The 18,079-nt window shown below is 45.8% G+C and overlaps 1 protein-coding gene across 1 annotated transcript in view; it reads left to right on the top strand.

The window, feature by feature from the left end:
* The window catches only part of NALCN (sodium leak channel, non-selective), a 364,348-nt gene extending 346,491 nt beyond the window's left edge, over positions 1-17,857 (top strand). The window contains exons 39-45 of the mRNA XM_054446842.2: positions 906-1,038; positions 1,698-1,813; positions 5,568-5,725; positions 9,372-9,522; positions 11,517-11,666; positions 13,611-13,728; positions 16,163-17,857. Of these exons, the coding sequence (XP_054302817.1) occupies positions 906-1,038; positions 1,698-1,813; positions 5,568-5,725; positions 9,372-9,522; positions 11,517-11,666; positions 13,611-13,728; positions 16,163-16,356 (1,020 nt within the window). The 3' untranslated portion in view covers positions 16,357-17,857. The remainder of the gene's footprint in view (positions 1-905; positions 1,039-1,697; positions 1,814-5,567; positions 5,726-9,371; positions 9,523-11,516; positions 11,667-13,610; positions 13,729-16,162) is intronic.
* The last annotated feature ends 222 nt before the right edge of the window (positions 17,858-18,079 follow it).

Raw genomic sequence — 18,079 nt, 5'->3', positions numbered from 1 at the left:
CATAAAATTACTCGATAAACCAGCAGCAGGGTTTGAGAGGGTTGACTCCAAATTCGAAAGAAGTTCTATTGTGGGTAAAATGCTAGCAAACAGCATCACATGCTGCAGAAAAATCTTTCCTGAAAGGAAGAGTCAATTGATATGATAAACTTCCATGTTGACTTAAGAAATTGCCACAGCCACCCCAACCTTCAGCAGCCACCACCCTGCTCAGTCAGCAGCCATCAACATTGAGGCAAGACCCTCCACCACCAGCAGAAGATTACAACTCACTGAAGGCTCAGATGATTGTTAGCTTTTCTTAGCAATAAAAATACTTTTTATTAAGGTCTGTACCTTTTTGGATATAATGCCATTATGCCCTTAATAAGCCACAGTATGGTATAAATATGACTTGCATATACACTGGGAAACCAAAACATGCATGGGACTTTATTGCAATATTCACTTTATCACAGCAGTCTGGAACTGAAACTGCAATGTCTCCGAGGTATACCTGTAGAGTCTATATTCCCAAATCTTAACCCATTACTTCAGTCAGAGAAAAACTTGCAAATGTCTTTTTATTTGATTTTCTGCAGTTTGATCACAGTGGCTACTTATCACTTGGGGCTGGTGGCGGTGGCAGAAAGAATATCTAGTGGAAATCAGTTCATTTTCATTGTGCTTTTAAAAATGGCAATCACCTTGGGATTCTACAAGATAACAGCATAGCATAAGTGAAATATTCTTCTTTATTTCTGCTACAGATGATGTACCCCATGTATGTGGCTTTTGAAAGCTTACTTTGAAGTTAATTATATGCTATATGTTTAGGAATCTATTCATTAACTATAGTCAGCGAAAAGAAATTTGTATTCTCTACTCTTATCCTCTCCTCCTTCTTCCGCCCCAATGCCCCAAAGGTTCAGCCTCCATTTTGTACTCCAGATGAATTTACATACTGGGCAACAGACTGTGGAAATTATGCTGGGGCACTTATGTATTTCTGTTCGTTTTATGTCATCATTGCCTACATCATGCTAAATCTGCTTGTAGGTAAGTGATGTTAGTTGAATACTTTTTACTCTTTAAATTCAGGTACTTGGATAATTATGTATGATTTTCAAGCAATTATCTTGGATTTCTTGGGGTGGGTGTTTCATGGCATTAATTATAAATTGTTGTCTCTCAATCCAGAAGCTGAAAAGACCTTTGAAAGGCACGTAAATGACAGTTGACTGCAATTTTAAGAGTTGTAGCATTTATTATGATCATTTTCAAAAGAGCTCTTCTCATGGATTGAGTTGAACAAATATCAGAGAGGACTATCTTTCCAGCCTTGAAGTATCACATTTATGTTTTTGAAAGATACACCTTATTTACCCAGCTGTGGGCCCACCCAGAACTCAATTTGACCTTTAAAAAACGGCCCTGGAACTCTCAACTAAGAGTTAAAGCCAGCTGGCATGACTATCTCTATACACAGAATGTGTGTTTGTGCTTACGACCCTCATGTTTTGGAAAGGCAGGAGCTGGAGAAATAGCTTAGTCCAAGTGTAAACATGCCAATTTGGAAACCATACTAAAAGCACTTTAAAAATTTGGCTTATGATGTAGGTGACAGAATCCATTATTAATATTAGATGTTTTACTCTTTCTAAAATATGACAGATTAGCATAATGGTCTAACTTCTGAATTTTTCTTTTTTTAAAAGCCATAATTGTGGAGAATTTCTCCTTGTTTTATTCCACTGAGGAGGACCAGCTTTTAAGTTACAATGATCTTCGCCACTTTCAAATCATATGGAACATGGTGGATGATAAAAGAGAGGTATGGGAGTGGGTTGTTGTTTCATGCCTCACCTCAAAGAGACTTACCAACATGTCTCAAACACTTAAATGGTTTTGAGGTTGGCAAATGACACAGATTTAAGTTTTAAATGGTGAATTGCAGAAAGCCATCATTTACAGTTCAGCAGAATCTTCTAGGAAGGGAGAGGGCATCGTTTCTCCTTACATGATCTTCAACCATGAACATCCTCTTCTTCAGACTTTGAGAAGGCCAGCAGGGAAAGGAAGCCAAAGGGACTCTGTAGGAATCAGGCTTGGGCTCCGGCCAGAAAAAGAGGTGACACTGAAACTACCAAAGGGACAGTATATTACAAATTCATGATCACCTCAAACTCAAGCAGCAATCCCAATTAAAAGTACAAAGGAGTTATTTCAGTGGCGTCTGAAGGTGTGTATTGGATTATTTTTGAGTTACTACTTGAATGTTTTAACCATAAAGTTTACCCAAGATTTCTTAAAGTTAGCCAAAGTAGCTGCAGACTGCTCTTCCTCTTCTTGTCATTGTCGTCATCAACCTCCACCTCCTTCCCTTCCTCCTACTCCTCCTCGTCTACCTCCTTCCTTCTCTACCCCTCCTCCTCCTCCTCATCCACCCCCTCCTCCTCTACCCCTCCTCCTCCTCCTCATCCACCCCCTCCTCCTCCTCCACCCCCTCCTCCTCTACCCCTCCTCCTCCTCATCCACCCCCTCCTCCTCTACCCCTCCTCCTCCTCTACCCCTCCTCCTCCTCCTCATCCACCCCCTCCTCCTCCTCCACCCCCTCCTCCTCTACCCCTCCTCCTCATCCACCCCCTCCTTCTCTACCCCTCCTCCTCCTCATCCACCCCCTCCTCCTCCTCCTCCACCCCCTCCTCCTCTACTCCCCCTCCTCCTCCTCATCCACCCCCTCCTCCTCTACCCCTTCTTCTCCTCCTCATCCACCCCTTCTTCTCCTCCTCATCCACCCCCTCCTCCTCTACCCCTCCTCCTCCTCCTCATCCACCCCCTCCTCCTCTACCACTCCTCCTCCTCCTCCTCATCCACCCCCTCCTCCTCTACCCCTCCTCCTCATCCACCCCCTCCTCCTCTACCCCTCCTCCTCCTCTACCCCTCCTCCTCTACCCCGCCTCCTCCTCTACCCCTCCTCCTCCACCCCTCCTCCTCCTCCTCTTCATCCACCCCCTCCTCCTCTACCCCTCCTCCTCCTCCTCCACCCCCTCCTCCTCCTCCACCCCCTCCTCCTCCTCCACCCCCTCCTCCTCCTCCACCCGCTCCTCCTCCTCCACCCCCTCCTCCTCCTCCACCCCCTCCTCCTCCTCATCCACCCCCTCCTCCTCTACCCCTCTCCTCCTCCTCCTCCTCCACCCCTCCTCCTCCTCCACCCCTCCTCCTCCTCCTCCACCCCCTCCTCATCCACCCCCTCCTCCTCTACCCCTCTCCTCATCCACCCCCTCCTCCTCTACCCCTCTCCTCCTCCTCCTCCACCCCTCCTCCTCCTCCTCCACCCCCTCCTCATCCACCCCCTCCTCCTCTACCCCTCTCCTCATCCACCCCCTCCTCCTCCTCCTCCACCCTTCCTCCTCCTCCTCCACCCCCTCCTCCTCCTCCACCCCCACCCCCTCCTCCTCCTCCACCCCCTCCTCCTCCTCCACCCCCTCCTCCTCCTCCTCATCCACCCCCTCCTCCTCTACCCCTCCTCCTCCTCATCCACCCCTTCCTCCTTATCCACCCCCTCCTCCTCCTCCTCATCCACCCCCTCCTCCTCCTCCTCATCCACCCCCTCCTCCTCCTCCTCATCCACCCCCTCCTCCTCCTCATCCACCCCCTCCTCCTCCTCCTCATCCACCCCCTCCTCCTCATCCACCCCCTCCTCCTCATCCACCCCCTCCTCCTCCTCGTCCACCTCCTCTTCCCCCTCGTCCACCTCCTCTTCCCCCTCTTCTTCCCCCTCCTCTTCCCCCTCCTCTTCCCCCTCCTCTTCCCCCTCCTCTTCCCCCTCCTCTTCCCCCTCCTCTTCCCCCTCCTCCTCCTCCACCTCCTCTTCCCCCTCCTCTTCCCCCTCCACCTCCTCCTCCTCCTCTACCCCTTCCTCTACCCCTTCCTCTACCTTCTCCTCCCCCACCTCCTCCTTCTCTACTTCCTCCTTCTCCACTTCCTCCCCCTTCTCCTCTTCTCTCTTCCCCATCCTAGCAAACACTCAGGCACAGTTCTAGGCACTGAGGATATAGCAGTGAACAAGATGGAACAGCTCCTGTACTCACAGAGCTTACAGTCTACTAGGTGGAGACAAATAATAAAAAGTGAAATAATAATAGTGCAGTATTTCCAGAAGTTAAAACTATAGACAGTAGTTGGGGTTGGGGCTGCGCCGGCAGGAATGACCATGAAGGAGGCCTGAGGGGTGCTGCGGGACCTCATGTCTGAACAACAAGGAAAGCTCAGCCAGGGTATTTGGGGGGATATCTGGAAATAGTTCAAGAAGAGTTGATGAAGGGCACAAAGACCAAGAAGCCAGCCTGGGCATCATAAATGAGGGGCCTCGGCAGTGCACTCACCCCAATTTGCTCCCTCTTCTTGGTACCCCCGCCCACCCAGGCTTCAGTCTTGAGGGTTTTCCTTTCAAGATAGTGAAAGCCCTGCATGCAGGGCATCTGAGCTCACTCTCAGCTCCTCAGGATCCACCTGTCTCTGTAACGGTCACCCACGAGAACCTGCTTTCATGCAATACACACATGAAGACCACACTGCCCTGCACACCGAGATGTCAGTAACTGGCAGGCAGTCATGGTCGCCAGCGTTTCGCCCAGCACTTTCATTCAAAGATACAGCCAGGGGTCCTGGTGGTTTGTGTTGCATGGAAGGTAGCGACACATCTTAGATTCTCAGTGTCTGGATCAGTTCTGACCCCAGAAGAGGGCAGAGCTGGAGGCCTAATTCTCTTGTATATAGTTTCTCTAACCCTGAAGAAGACATGAAAAGGAGTTATCTCTTTTTTTTTTGAGATGGAGTCCCACTCTGTCCCCAGGCTGGAATGCAGTGGTGCAACCTCTGCCTCCTGGGTTCAAGTGATTCCCCAGCCTCAGCCTCCCGAATAGCTGGGACTACAGGCACGTACCACTATGTCCAGGTAATTTTTGTATTTTTAGTAGAGACTGGGCTTCATCATGTTGGCCAGGCTGGTCTCGAACTCCTGACCTCAGGTGATCCGCCCACCTCGGCCTCCCAAAGTGCTGAGATTACAGGCATGATCCACCACGAGTTATCTTTTAATGGTAGAAAAACATGTAATAAACATTGAGATGTTCGTAGCACCCAGACTGAGTGAAGAGGAGGATTACACGTGTGTGTCTTGTCCATTACCTTGTATGAGTGCATTATGACCCACTCAGTGCATGTGTCGGAGGTGGAGTCTGTGGGACAGGCTATGCGAGCATCAGCCTGGTCAGAGCAAGAGTAGGGTCCTGGGGGGCCGAAGGGGAGCTTCCCATGCCTCACTCCAAATGCTGCAATGTGGTGACATCCCAGAGACAGAAGCACCAGCAGAAATTTATCACTCAGTTTTCTATCCTCTGCTCTTCTTAGTGCACTTAATTCTACCAGGCTCCAAGGAGGTGACCGGCTTTCTTCACATCTGGTGCTAATTATGCTAGCTTTTGAGAAATAGCACCTTTTTTTTTTTTTTTTTCTTTTGAGAAACCCAAGCGAATCATCAAGGCCTGATGATGATTTGCTGCTTCTTGTGCTCTGCCCCGCAGGGGGTGATCCCCACGTTCCGTGTCAAGTTCCTGCTGCGGCTGCTGCGTGGGAGGCTGGAGGTGGACCTGGACAAGGACAAGCTCCTGTTTAAGCACATGTGCTACGAAATGGAGAGGCTCCACAACGGCGGCGACGTCACCTTCCACGATGTCCTGAGGTACAAGGCAGGCTTTCGCAGGGCTGAACGGGGGCCAGAAACCACAGCTGTCAGCCTTCAAGGCCTCTGCAGTACAATTAACAAGTGTGTTTCCAACCCAAAATGCCACATCTGCTGTGGTCGTGAAGTAGGGTCACATGTCCCAGGAGCTAAGTGCCCTTTCCCGCTGTCCTCCAGTGATCATTTCCAAGTAGGTGCCTCGCAGGGGAGGGCTGGGTGGCTGTGCCCTGACGTCCCATAGGGACCCCTGCCCACTGAGGTGCTCCCTGAGGGAAGAGGTAGAAGGGATCTGGGAGAGCACAGTCCCAACCCCTTCCCTGTGATTCGGGAACTGCCCAGAAGAGCTGAGTGACTTGCTTGCGGTTAGAGGGCTCTGGCAAAGCTGGGACTAACATGCAGAGCACCTCACTTGCACAGGTCTGATAAGAATTTGCCTGGCCTGCTCTGTGATGGTTGTCCCGTTGGCTAAAACGCCATATTTTCCAGACATTTCGTGAGCACCCAGACAGGACAGAGGGTCAAATGGAGTCTCTGCCTTGTCTTCTTCCTGGGAGACTTCTGTATTTGTTTCCTTGGGCTACTGTAACTTAGCACCTTAAGCTGAGGGATTTAAACAACAGAAAGGTATGGTCTCGAAGTCCTGGATGCTGGACGCCCAAGATGGAGGTATTGAGGGGCTGATTCCTTCTGAGGCTTGTGAGGGAGAATCTGGCCCAGCCTCTCCCCTGGCTGCTGGGGGTGCGCTGCCAATTTTGGGCATACCTTGGCTTGTAGAAGCATCAGCCTGGTCTCCCTTCATCTTCACATGGCATTCTGTTTGTGTGTGTATGTGTGTGTGTGTCTGTATCTATGTTCAAGTTCCTCCTTTTATAAGAACATCTGTCATATTACATATACATCCTATCCATAGGATGGATAGGAGTCCATCCTATCCATAGGATGGATAGGAGTCCATCCTATCCATAGGATGGATAGGAGTCCATCCTATCCATAGGATGGATAGGAGTCCATCCTATCCATAGGATGGATAGGAGTCCATCCTATCCATAGGATGGATAGGAGTCCATCCTATCCATAGGATGGATAGGAGTCCATCCTATCCATAGGATGGATAGGAGTCCATCCTATCCATAGGATGGATAGGAGTCCATCCTATCCATAGGATGGATAGGAGTCCATCCTATCCATAGGATGGATAGGAGTCCATCCTATCCATAGGATGGATAGGAGTCCATCCTATTCCACTGTGATCTCATTTTAACTTAATTTGTTTCCTTGGGCTACTGTAATTTAGCACCTTAAGCTGAGGGATTTAAACAACAGAAAGGTATGGTCTATTTCCAAATAACATTACATTCTGAGGTACTAGAGGTTAGGACTCCAACATATCTTTTTTTGGGAGGAAACATGTAAGCCATAACAGCTTCTTAAGCAGGAGTCCATGGATAAAACAGAGGCCCATGGACTTGCAAGGGGAAACAGTTACATCTTTATTTTCACCAATCACTCTGAAATGCAGCATTCTCTTCCATGATGAACGTAGGCAACAAACCACGGTCTCATTAGCAATATCCATATCTTTGTTACCAGGAGAAATCATAGATATGTTCAGATTACATAACTGACTGCCTTGGCTGACATCTTAAAATATCATTTATGCTCACCAGTGCTTCTGAGTCATGGTAGTCATCTGAGCTCTGCTAGATGGTATTATTTAATGGAATAATAAAGGAAGCACTTATGTTACTATATCACCACCGTTTTAAAGTAAATTTGAGAATTGTATTTTAATATAATTGGTTTCCTTTGTAATACTGTGTATTTCATTCTGTGAATTTAAAGCATTATTTTAAGAAGTGTCCCATAAGCTCCACTGCCACAGGTCCATGCCACAGAAAAAATTAAGAGCGATTGACTAGCAGCAGCTATTTTAATCACATAGCAGTACCTACAAGTAGTGTGTGGGATATTGTGTTGTGTCTCAAATTTCAGGAGAACTCAGGTGTACAGAAATATGCTTGTGGCCAGAAGCTGAAAAAAAAAAAAAAGGATCAGATCAGCACAGGAAGAATCTAGGAAAAGTTCTCTCAAGTTATCAATTTCACCTCCCACTATCCAGTTCTTCCACCACCAAGCTAAAAAGCAGAAAAAGACAGGACGGAGAAATGCATGTGAATCACAAAGGATGTCATCTCTGTCAGAATGTTTCTGAGTCTTTCCTCCTAGTGGCAAATTTTTTTAGGTTGACATGAGGCAGATAGGCATACTGTTGTCATTAATAATTAATATTCAGCCTCTTTGGAACACACTGGTGTATCTAATAAAAACAGACCCAGGCAAAATCTACGATGGGGCTATTTCTCCTCTTCCTATTTATTCCCCTAGCCCAGTATGTGATAAAAACAGTGAAGATAAAAGCAATGAAGCTTTGATGAGATTCTTGATGAGTCAGGGAAGAGAAGAAGAGAAAATTCATTTTTTTTCCCTCTGTGGTGGGAAGAGATTTAGCAAAGAGAAGCCCAATGTACCAGTGCTCTCAAGAGCCTCCATGCTGTGATTTGGGCTCTAGGGTGGAAATGAGCTCACAGAAGTGGGTAGCTCACAGGTGCAGCAGGGTGCATGGGTCTGAGCCATAACCTGGAATCCTGTAGCTACACCTGGGTGCATCACACTGCCAAGAGGGGCTGTCTTCTCCTCTGGTGGTGGACTGCTCAGTCCAGGCATCCTGGGAGCTGCCTTATTGCCCCATGAACTGTGATGCTGTGTTGGCTTCATCTACAACTGCATGGGCCTGTTGTGTGTCAAGGGTTAAATGGGAGTGGATATTCAACCCTGGGTTTGTTTGGTAGCCTCTAAAATTAATAAGGAAGGCCAGGCATGGTGGCTCACACCTGTAATCCCAGCTCTTTGGAAGGCTGAGGCAGGTGGATCATTTGAGGTCAGGAGTTTAAGACCAGTCTGACCAACATGGTGAAACCTCATCTCTACTAAAAATACAAAATTAGCTAGGCGTGGTGGCACACACCTGTAATCCCAGCTACTTGGGAGGCTGAGGCAGAAGAAACGCTTGAACCCAGGAGGCGGAGGTTGCAGTGAGCTGACAGTGCGCCATTACACTCCAGCCTGGGCAACAAGAGTGAAGCTCCATCTCAAAAAAAGAAAAAATTAATTAATAAGGAAGACACAGAAGGATGAATGAGAGAAACAGAGACGGAAATGGGATGCAGGGAGTAGTGATGTGTGATGCACAGCCGAGCATATTAACCATCACCACAGGGGGCTAAGTGTGAAGAAAGTATGGGAGGTGCGGTCTTCCTTCTGCAGAGAAAGTCGCGAGCCTTTTCCTAGCCTGGATCTTTTGCTTTACAGGCACTTAGATGGCACTTACTACTATAAGAGCCTCACAGATATTAACTCACTTAGTCATTAAATGAAGGAGTTACCAGGACTATCTTTATTTTACAGACGAGGGAAGGGAGACACAGAGAGGTGACAGGACCAGCCCAAGACATGCGGGTGGCGAGGGGTGGCGTCAAAACGCTAGACTTGTTAGACTGCATGATATCCTCTCTGGATTTTGACATATCTAAGGGTGTAAATCTCAGGTGAATCAGAGCTGCGATTGCAGGTGTGTTTCTCCCACCAGCATGCTTTCATACCGGTCCGTGGACATCCGGAAGAGCTTGCAGCTGGAGGAACTCTTGGCAAGGGAGCAGCTGGAGTACACCATAGAGGAGGAGGTGGCCAAGCAGACCATCCGCATGTGGCTCAAGAAGTGCCTGAAGCGCATCAGAGCTGTGAGTGAACTGCACGCATGCAGGTTGGGTCCCCGCCCCACCCCGCCCCGCAGGAGGATGAAAGAAAAGAGCTTCATGAACATGGGATTAGCTCCTTCTGTGATCAGCCTTCTATCCCTTTAAACGATGTCCACTACCTCCACTTACAGTGGTCAGATCATTATGCAGAATTTCACTCTAGTCCACAGTCAGCCCTGCCCTCTTTAGCAGAGTCCATTAGGAGTTTCCATGGACTCCCATTTTTATAATATGACATGAAGACTTAAAAAGCAGTTTATTGTCCAGGCACGGTGGCTCATGCCTGTAATCCCAGCACTATGAGAGGTCAAGTGGGGAGCTCAACTCACTTGAGGCCAGGAGTTGGAGACCAGCCTGCCAACATGGCGAAACCCCATCTCTACTAAAAATACAAAAATTAACCAGGCGTGGCACACATGCCTGTAGTCCCAGCTACTCAGGAGGCTGAGGCATGAGAATCACTTGAACCTGGGAGGTAGAAGTTGCAGTGAGCTGAGATCGTGCCACTGTACTCCAGCCTGGGTGACACAGTGAGAATCTGTCTCAAAAAAAAAAGTTTATTGATGTTAAAATATGATGTCCATTTATTAAACTCAACTGTTCAAAATTCTAGAATTTTCCACATATTGAATTTGCAAAACTACTTTAAATTGCTGCTAAAAATTTCAACAAACTGTGATAATGTTGTTTATTCTGAAAAGACCACCTCTCAAGATTAATGATGTTTCCTGCTTCCTGAATTATAAGCCTATAAGATTCTCTAACTCATAAATTAATGGATTTATACTGCATTGACATATACTGTGTTTACAGTGAATGTTTCTATGAGATAATTACTTTTATGAATGCTTTTGGCATGTTTCACAGACGGGGGAAAAAAACCCAAAGCAATCACTAAACATTTATATATAACAGAGATTGTTTCAATCCTCTTCCTCAGAGCAACAACATCAATTGCAGAAACATGTATTTCTATTGGAGGAGAAAAGTTCCCAGAGAAAAGATACAACTCAACCTCCTATAGCAAGGCCAGCTGCCCAGTGATGTCCCATCACTGCTGGCCACTGTAGCTATGTTAGCTCCAGGGATCAATCTGTCCTCTGGCTCTGAGAGGGCACAAGGAGTCCTGGCTTTAGTATATGCCAAGACAGATTGGTCTCCTGGATTGGCCCGAAAACTTCAGAACCAAGATGAGCACAAAGATTTTCTCATCCACCCGAGGCTCTTTGCCTCTTACAACTTGCAGGAAAGTGGGAAAGGGGTTGGGATTGTATTGGCTTAATGAGCCTAGACTAAAATAAGAGGAGAAAAAATAGAATAGCTACATTAGTAATTTTAAATAAGACACAAGCTGGGCACAGTGTCTCATGCCTGTAATCCCAGCACATTGGGAAACTGAGGCGGGAGGATCGCTTAAGACCAGAAGTTTGAAACTAGCTTGGGCAACAGAGTGAGACCTCCTCTCTGAAAAAAAAAAAAATTAATTAGCCAGCCACAGTCATGCACACTTTTAGTCTCAGCTTCTCAGGAGGCTGAGGCAGGAGCATAGCTTGAGCCTAGGAGTTTAAGGTTACAGTAAGCTATAATAATCGCACCACTGAACTCTAGTTTATGGGACATAGTGAGATCCTATCTAAAAAAAAAAAAAAAAAAAAAAACAGAAAACACCAACAGCAAAAAGAAAAACAAATAAAACACAAGCATCAATGACCGTCACTATTTTGATTGTTACACAAATGAAAATGGACTGGGAAGTCAATGCATACCTCTCTAAGCCCACATTTGCATCAGCCTACCTTAATTGAACACTGTTAATTGAACATTGAAATTAGTTCAGGATCCTTACTTGGAAATTCCTAAGAGGTCACCAATTATGCAGGTCTTAGGAGAGGGGAGAAGAAAATAAGATTTGTATGGCGGTGGGGCAGGCGGGATGCTGGGCTTATTTTACTGAACAAACAATCACATTTCCATAGAAACAGCAGCAGTCGTGCAGTATCATCCACAGCCTGAGAGAGAGTCAGCAGCAAGAGCTGAGCCGGTTTCTGAACCCACCCAGCATCGAGACCACCCAGCCTAGTGAGGACACGAACGCCAACAGTCAGGACAACAGCATGCAACCCGAGGTATGGGCACGAGGCGTCCTCTGTCCCAGGACACTCTGTGGGCTTCTTTCTTTTAATAAAAATAAATAAAATGGGTGCTTGTCACACCATTCAAACAAGGTGACAATATTTCTAATAGGAATATTTTCATTAAAAAAAAGGCAATGGAAATCCGTTGATCCAGATTATGTCTGTGTCTTTGCCATCTCGGATGCAGTTGAGGTTATTTAAAAAGATTCTGATTCATATGAATGCCAAAAAAAAGTGAATGCCCTGAACTTCATAATTCTGTAGTTTTATTTTTGTCTAAAGAGTTAACATCAGCTCTAACGGCTGCATTTGAATCTGGATATATTACATGGATTATGGTTTACAGGAAGCTCTGCCCTAAATGTTTTCCTCCCCTCGCTAAAGTCATAAAAATTTGCAGTAAAATCAGTGAAAATGTTTGTAATTGGCTTTCAACCTCCTTAAATAATCAGACTCATTGAAGATATATCCTTTCCTGGTTGGGTACCAGAAGAACATATGGAATTCAGGACAATTGGCTTGAGGAGTTTCTATTTATTAGGTCACAGCATATTTTCATTTTCAAACTCTATGTATGTGTCTATATAAAAAAGTACAAGGAGTTATCAGCGTCCTGGAGAGTCCTGTGCTGTGAGAAGCAGCTGGCTGGGAGGACCTGCCCCTTTATGAGGCAGCAATTACGATTTGAGGCTAACAATGTGGAGCTGATCCCGTGCTCTGTGCAGAGCCCCCAGCAGCACCAGGCTCCGTGGTGTGCAGCAACACAGCCAGGGGCCGGAGTACCTTTGGAAGCCTAAGGCTCCACGGCCCAGCAGGGTGCTCCAGGAGGCCCACTGGTGCCGTAGCCCAGTTTTCAGTAGGTCTCATGTTTTGGGCTCCCCAGCCTTTAGAAATCATCTGCCACCAACTGCAGGGACTTCTGCAGAGTTAGTCAACCAAGGGGCAAGGGGAGGCATCGGCAGTGGCCTTGCCACCAGTCACCCTGAAGATGGTTGGCAATGTCTCGCATGGGGGAGGGAGGCAGGCTGAGGTCAGGACAGACAGTGAGACAGGGCTAATGAGGCTGGGGAAAGTGATGATTTCAGAGCCCTCTGTTTTTAGATGAAAAAGCCTAAGAGGTGAAAAAAAAAAAAAAAAGAGAGAGGAAACTGAAGAGATGTGAAGACCAAGGCTTTTGTTAGGAAAGGAAGAGGTGACAGGTGAACCTGAGAACAGGTGAAATGTGAGGGAAGTCTTGGCATCTCTCTTTGACTTTAGCTTAGATTGTTATCAGCTCCATCCTCCACCAAGGCCCATCATACAGCTTTAGCTTAGATTGTTATCAGCTCCATCCTCTGCCAGGGCCCATCATACAGCTTTGCCTGCAGAGAACTCTTTCCCTGAAGCTCTAAGTGTGGATCTCCAGGCTGGCGAAAGTAGACTGCCCCTGCCCAGCCGGTCCCCACTGCCCCACCTTCCTTCCTGCAGTGCCCCTTCCTTACCCCCTGGTTTGCCAGCGAAGATATGAAGGGAAACAATGACATTCTCAGGCATGGAGGGGAACGAGGCAGTGGAGGTGGCCCAGGACAAGATGTCCCAGGAAGAGTGGTGTCTCCTTCAGCTCGGCATGCAGTGGTGGCTCTTTTGCTTCTGTGAACCCTTTCTACCCATTTTCACTTTTCCCTGTTGGGGACACTCTGAGTCCACGTTGTTCTTCCCACTTGTCCTGCTGTGTGGACACTCCGAGTCCACGTTGTTCTTCCCACTTGTCCTCCTGCTGTGTGGACACTCCGAGTCCACGTTGTTCTTCCCACTTGTCCTCCTGCTGTGTGGACACTCTGAGTCCACGTTGTTCTTCCCACTTGTCCTCCTGCTGTGTGTTTTCCTTTCTTATAGTAAAAGGAGGAGAGCACAGGGTTAAAAAGACGGTAACTGCATGCTTCTCCACCCATGCAGACAAGCAGCCAGCAGCAGCTCCTGAGCCCCACGCTGTCGGATCGAGGAGGAAGTCGGCAAGATGCCGCCGACGCAGGGAAACCCCAGAGGAAGTTTGGGCAGTGGCGTCTGCCCTCAGGTAGGTACATCCAGGCATTTCTCCAGCAATCGAGGCATTTTAAAGGTATTTACTCTGTGTGTTTTGGGTCTTGCCTTTCAAAATGCAAGTCTGCATCTACAGTTGTTTACAGACAGCAACATAATGGAAAATGCAGTCTTGTCAAAAATATTGTCCCCCAAAATAACTTCTCTAAATGTGACTTACATTAGCCCCCATTTTCCGGGTACATTTCAGGCTATCGTGGTTGAGAAGCCAGCACCTATGAAAAAGACAAGATTCGGAAAGAGGGAGAAATTTCCAAGGGCTTTCTGTGTGCCTCAAGGCATGCTCAAACATGGGCAAAAGTATTCAATTGAAGAGGGAGTGAGCAGATGCAATCATTCAGAAAATGCCACAAAGTTCTCAAAAAAGGGACAGGCCCCCGATTTGTCTCAGCACACTTTGCAGCTGAGCCGGTCACTGGCTTTAGGCAAGCTGCTTTACCTCCATACAATAACAACAACAAACACTTACGTGGTACTCACTGTATGCCAGTCACTCTTCTAAGTGCATTACTTGTGTTCTCTCATTCAATCCTTTAATAAACAATCCCATTATTTTCCATACTTTACTGATTCAGTAAGAGAATTTTCTTCTATGAGCTTCTTCTCTATAGGGTTTTAGAAAGCCAGGATAATCCCATTAGGAGCACTCAGGAATGGAGGGAGAGCAATGCTCCCCACAGCCCAGTGTCCTTGTACATGTTTTTCTCTATAGATAACTAAGTTCATGCTAAAGCAGGAGCTTTATAATGCTCTTTAACTGTGCCCCAACTTCATCCCAATTGAAAGGAGAAGATGCGTAGCATACGTGTTCCACAAAGCAGATAACAGCACAGCTTACATTTTGAGGCTGACGATGTTCAGTGGGTCTTCACTGGGACTGCCACCAAGGAAAGTATCCTCTTTCATATCCAGGAACTTATTTTTCAGGGATCAGAGAAGATCTAGGCTCCTCCTGATTCAAACACAGCAGAGAACGACAGCATCAAGACAATGTAGATGGTGGTGCCAGGTCACAAAAAGCCTTAAATTACAAGCTGAGTAGGTTCAATTTTATCCTGTAGGCAATTAGGAGCTAGCAAAGATTTCTGAGCAGTATGTGACTTTTGGAATCTGTGCTTTAGGAAGTTGACTTGGCAGCAAAGGGGGGAATTGTCTACAACAGAGCCTGGAGGCAGGTTACAAGCTGGAGGAAGTTACCACGGTGTGAGCACAAGGCAACAAAGGCATAGACAGAGCTGGGGGCCAGATGCTGCAGGGACAGATAGGAGAGGTGACCTGGGGAGAATGCACAGTCCTTGGTATTCATTTAAATGGACAAAAGAAATGATGCTGTCAAAAGTACTTCCATTGGGCCACGCGCAGTGGCTCACCCCAGTAATCCCAGCACTTTGGGAGGCCGAGGCAGGTGGATCATTTGAGGTCTGGAGTTCAAGACCAGCCTGGTCAACATGGTGAAACCCCGTCTCTACTAAAAATACAAAAGTTAGCTGACCAGTAGTGGTGTGCACCTGTAATCCCAGCTACTTGGGAGGCTGAGGCAGGAGAATCACTTGAGCCTGGGAAGCAGAGGTTGTGGTGAACCAAGATTGCGCCACTGCACTCCCGTCTGGGTGAGAGAGTGAGAACTTGTCTCCCAAAAAAAAAAAAAGTACTTCCACTGGTCCATGCCCAGGTGGTCCCCGCCAAAAACGGTGATCGTGAAATAGACATGCTCTTGGGGTCAGACTGAGTTTGAGCAGGCAGAGGAGAAGAAAAATAGTATTTTGAGGGGGCAGCAACAATGTCACAGGTGTCATGCTATGCACTTTCCTAAGTCATCTCATGTAACCTGTTTTAATCCTGACGGTAGTCTAATTAGGACATTTTCATTGTCTTCATCTTACAATGGAGGAAACTTGGGTTCAGAGACGTGAAGTTGCCCATAGCTACATATCCACAGGTTACAGTGGTGGGTCGCAAGACCATGACTGTGAGGCCCCAGAACCACACCTTTGCTCCCATTCCCTCACTGCGTCCCTCCTCGCCTTTACTGTGGGTCACACTCTCCTTCCTTTTTGTTTTTTTTACTTGCATATGCTAACGAATGCACAGGTTTCTATGACACTTAATAGTTCCCAAATTGGAATTTTTTTAGTGATTTTCTAGTTTTTGTAATTATTTCAAAATGAAAGGGGTGAGCAGCACTTTTTTTTCCCAGATGACATCATTAGTTGTCCATGAGCATAATTTAAAAAAAAAATCTATCATGAACATAAAGAATCAAGTCCTGAAAAGGATGTTTACTTAGCATCTGTGGATAGGACACGTTAGCCAAAAGTATCACTGATGGGAATATCATGGGTTTTTAGGAATGATTACAATAGGGTGAAGCAATACCAAGTGGCTCATAGGACTCATTAATTCCACAGCCCCCAAACCAATAAGCCATTCAGTGTCCTCAGTCAACTTACGGTTTGGAGGAAGGACAACCATGAAATCTGTCATGTGCAAAATGAACCCCATGACTGACGCAGCTTCCTGCGGTTCTGAAGTTAAGAAGTGGTGGACCCGGCAGCTGACTGTGGAGAGCGACGAAAGTGGGGATGACCTTCTGGATATTTAGGTGGATGTCAATGTAGATGAATTTCTAGTGGTGGAAACTGTTTTCTAATAATGTCCTTGATTGTCCAGTGAGCAATCTGTAATTGATCTATAACTGAATTCCAACTTGTCACGAGATTTTTATAAATTGATTTTCATCCTGCCACAGAAAGGCATAAGCTGCATGTATGATGCGTTACTATCGTTGCTCAAAAAAATGTTTGTATGATGACTGTACTGATATTAGAAATGATACCTCAAGCAAATGTATATCACTCAAAAATGTCATATATTCTGACTGTGTAAACTAAGGTATATATTAATATGTGCTCTAATGCAGTATTCTCACCACCCCGCAAAAGAGTGCTAAGCCCAAAGTGGCTGATATTTAGGGTACAGGGATTATAGCTTTAGTTCACATCTTTCCCATTTCCACCAGAAATATTTCTCTCGAGAGAATTTATTATTTATGATTGATCTGAAAAGGTCAGCACTGAACTTATGCTAAAATGATAGTAGTTTTACAAACTACAGATTCTGAATTTTAAAAAGTATCTTCTTTTTCTCGTGTTATATTTTTAAATATACACAAGACATTTGGTGACCAGAACAAGTTGATTTCTGTCCTCAGTTATACTAATGAAACTGTTGCCTCCTTCTAAGAAAATTGTGTGTGCAAGCACCAGGCAAAGAAATGGACTCAGGATGCTTAGTGGTTTAAAACAAACCTGTAGATAAATCACTTGAGTGAGTGACATAGTTGCACAAAGATGTTAAGTTTCTTAAGAAGCCTTTTAATAACTGAGTTTAGCAAAAAGAATAAAACTATATAGCTCAATTTATTTAAAAAACTCTTTGCATGTGTGATGTTATCATTGGCTTCATTTCTTACCCAAGGTATGTCTGTTTTGCCATAAATCAGCGGAGTCATTTCATTCTGGGTGATCCTAACACACCATTGCTATGTTAGATTTGAAATGACATCTCTGTTACCAGAATCTTCTATGGAAATAATGGTGCCCTGCAAAATCTTCCTCTGAACTCACAGGTTAGGGAATCACACAACTTAATCATATTTTTTTTTTTTCCTTATATGTCAGTGGCCCATGTCCCCCGGGAAAATTAGAAAAGCAAAATGATTACAAAGTGCTGTTAGATTTCTTGTGCTGGGTCAGCCAAGTAGAAGTGGACTTGGACCTTTAACTATTTTATTACAGATTGGACATTTGCTGTTTGTTTAGATGTTTTTTAACAGAGGGATTATCTCAGAATCCTGTGACCTCCAGGTTGTTTTATAATCTATTTTTCTCTATTTAACATTCCTCAGATAGGCAAATAGGACATTCCTTCTGTGTCACAGATGTATCGTGGTGGTGGCAGTCTACAGTTTATATGATTCATTGTAACTATGAGATAAAGAACAACCAGTCATGTGGCCAAAAGGATTAGATTTGATTTGATGTTCACTTGGAGTTTACTTTTTGTACATACAAGATAAAATAAATATTGGATTTGTAAAATAATTTACTCTGAGTTGACCGTTTTTAAACCCTTTTCTTGGTGGGGCACGCACTCGGTAGCAGCACATTGCAAACCTGGATTGAATATTCAGTCCATAATTAGTTGGCAAAAGCTGTGTACCTGATACTCATTTCAACTCAATTCTCTGAGCCAGAATGTTCCTTTCACACTTGTGCTGATAAGTCTGAGTGAATACCCTGTGCCTTCTAAGCCCACAATGAACA

This window comes from Pongo pygmaeus, chromosome 14, assembly GCF_028885625.2.
Source record: "Pongo pygmaeus isolate AG05252 chromosome 14, NHGRI_mPonPyg2-v2.0_pri, whole genome shotgun sequence".
NCBI classification, from domain to species: Eukaryota; Metazoa; Chordata; class Mammalia; order Primates; family Hominidae; genus Pongo; species Pongo pygmaeus.
Note: the sequence above shows the minus strand (reverse complement) of the source record. Positions and strands in the feature narration are given on the sequence as shown.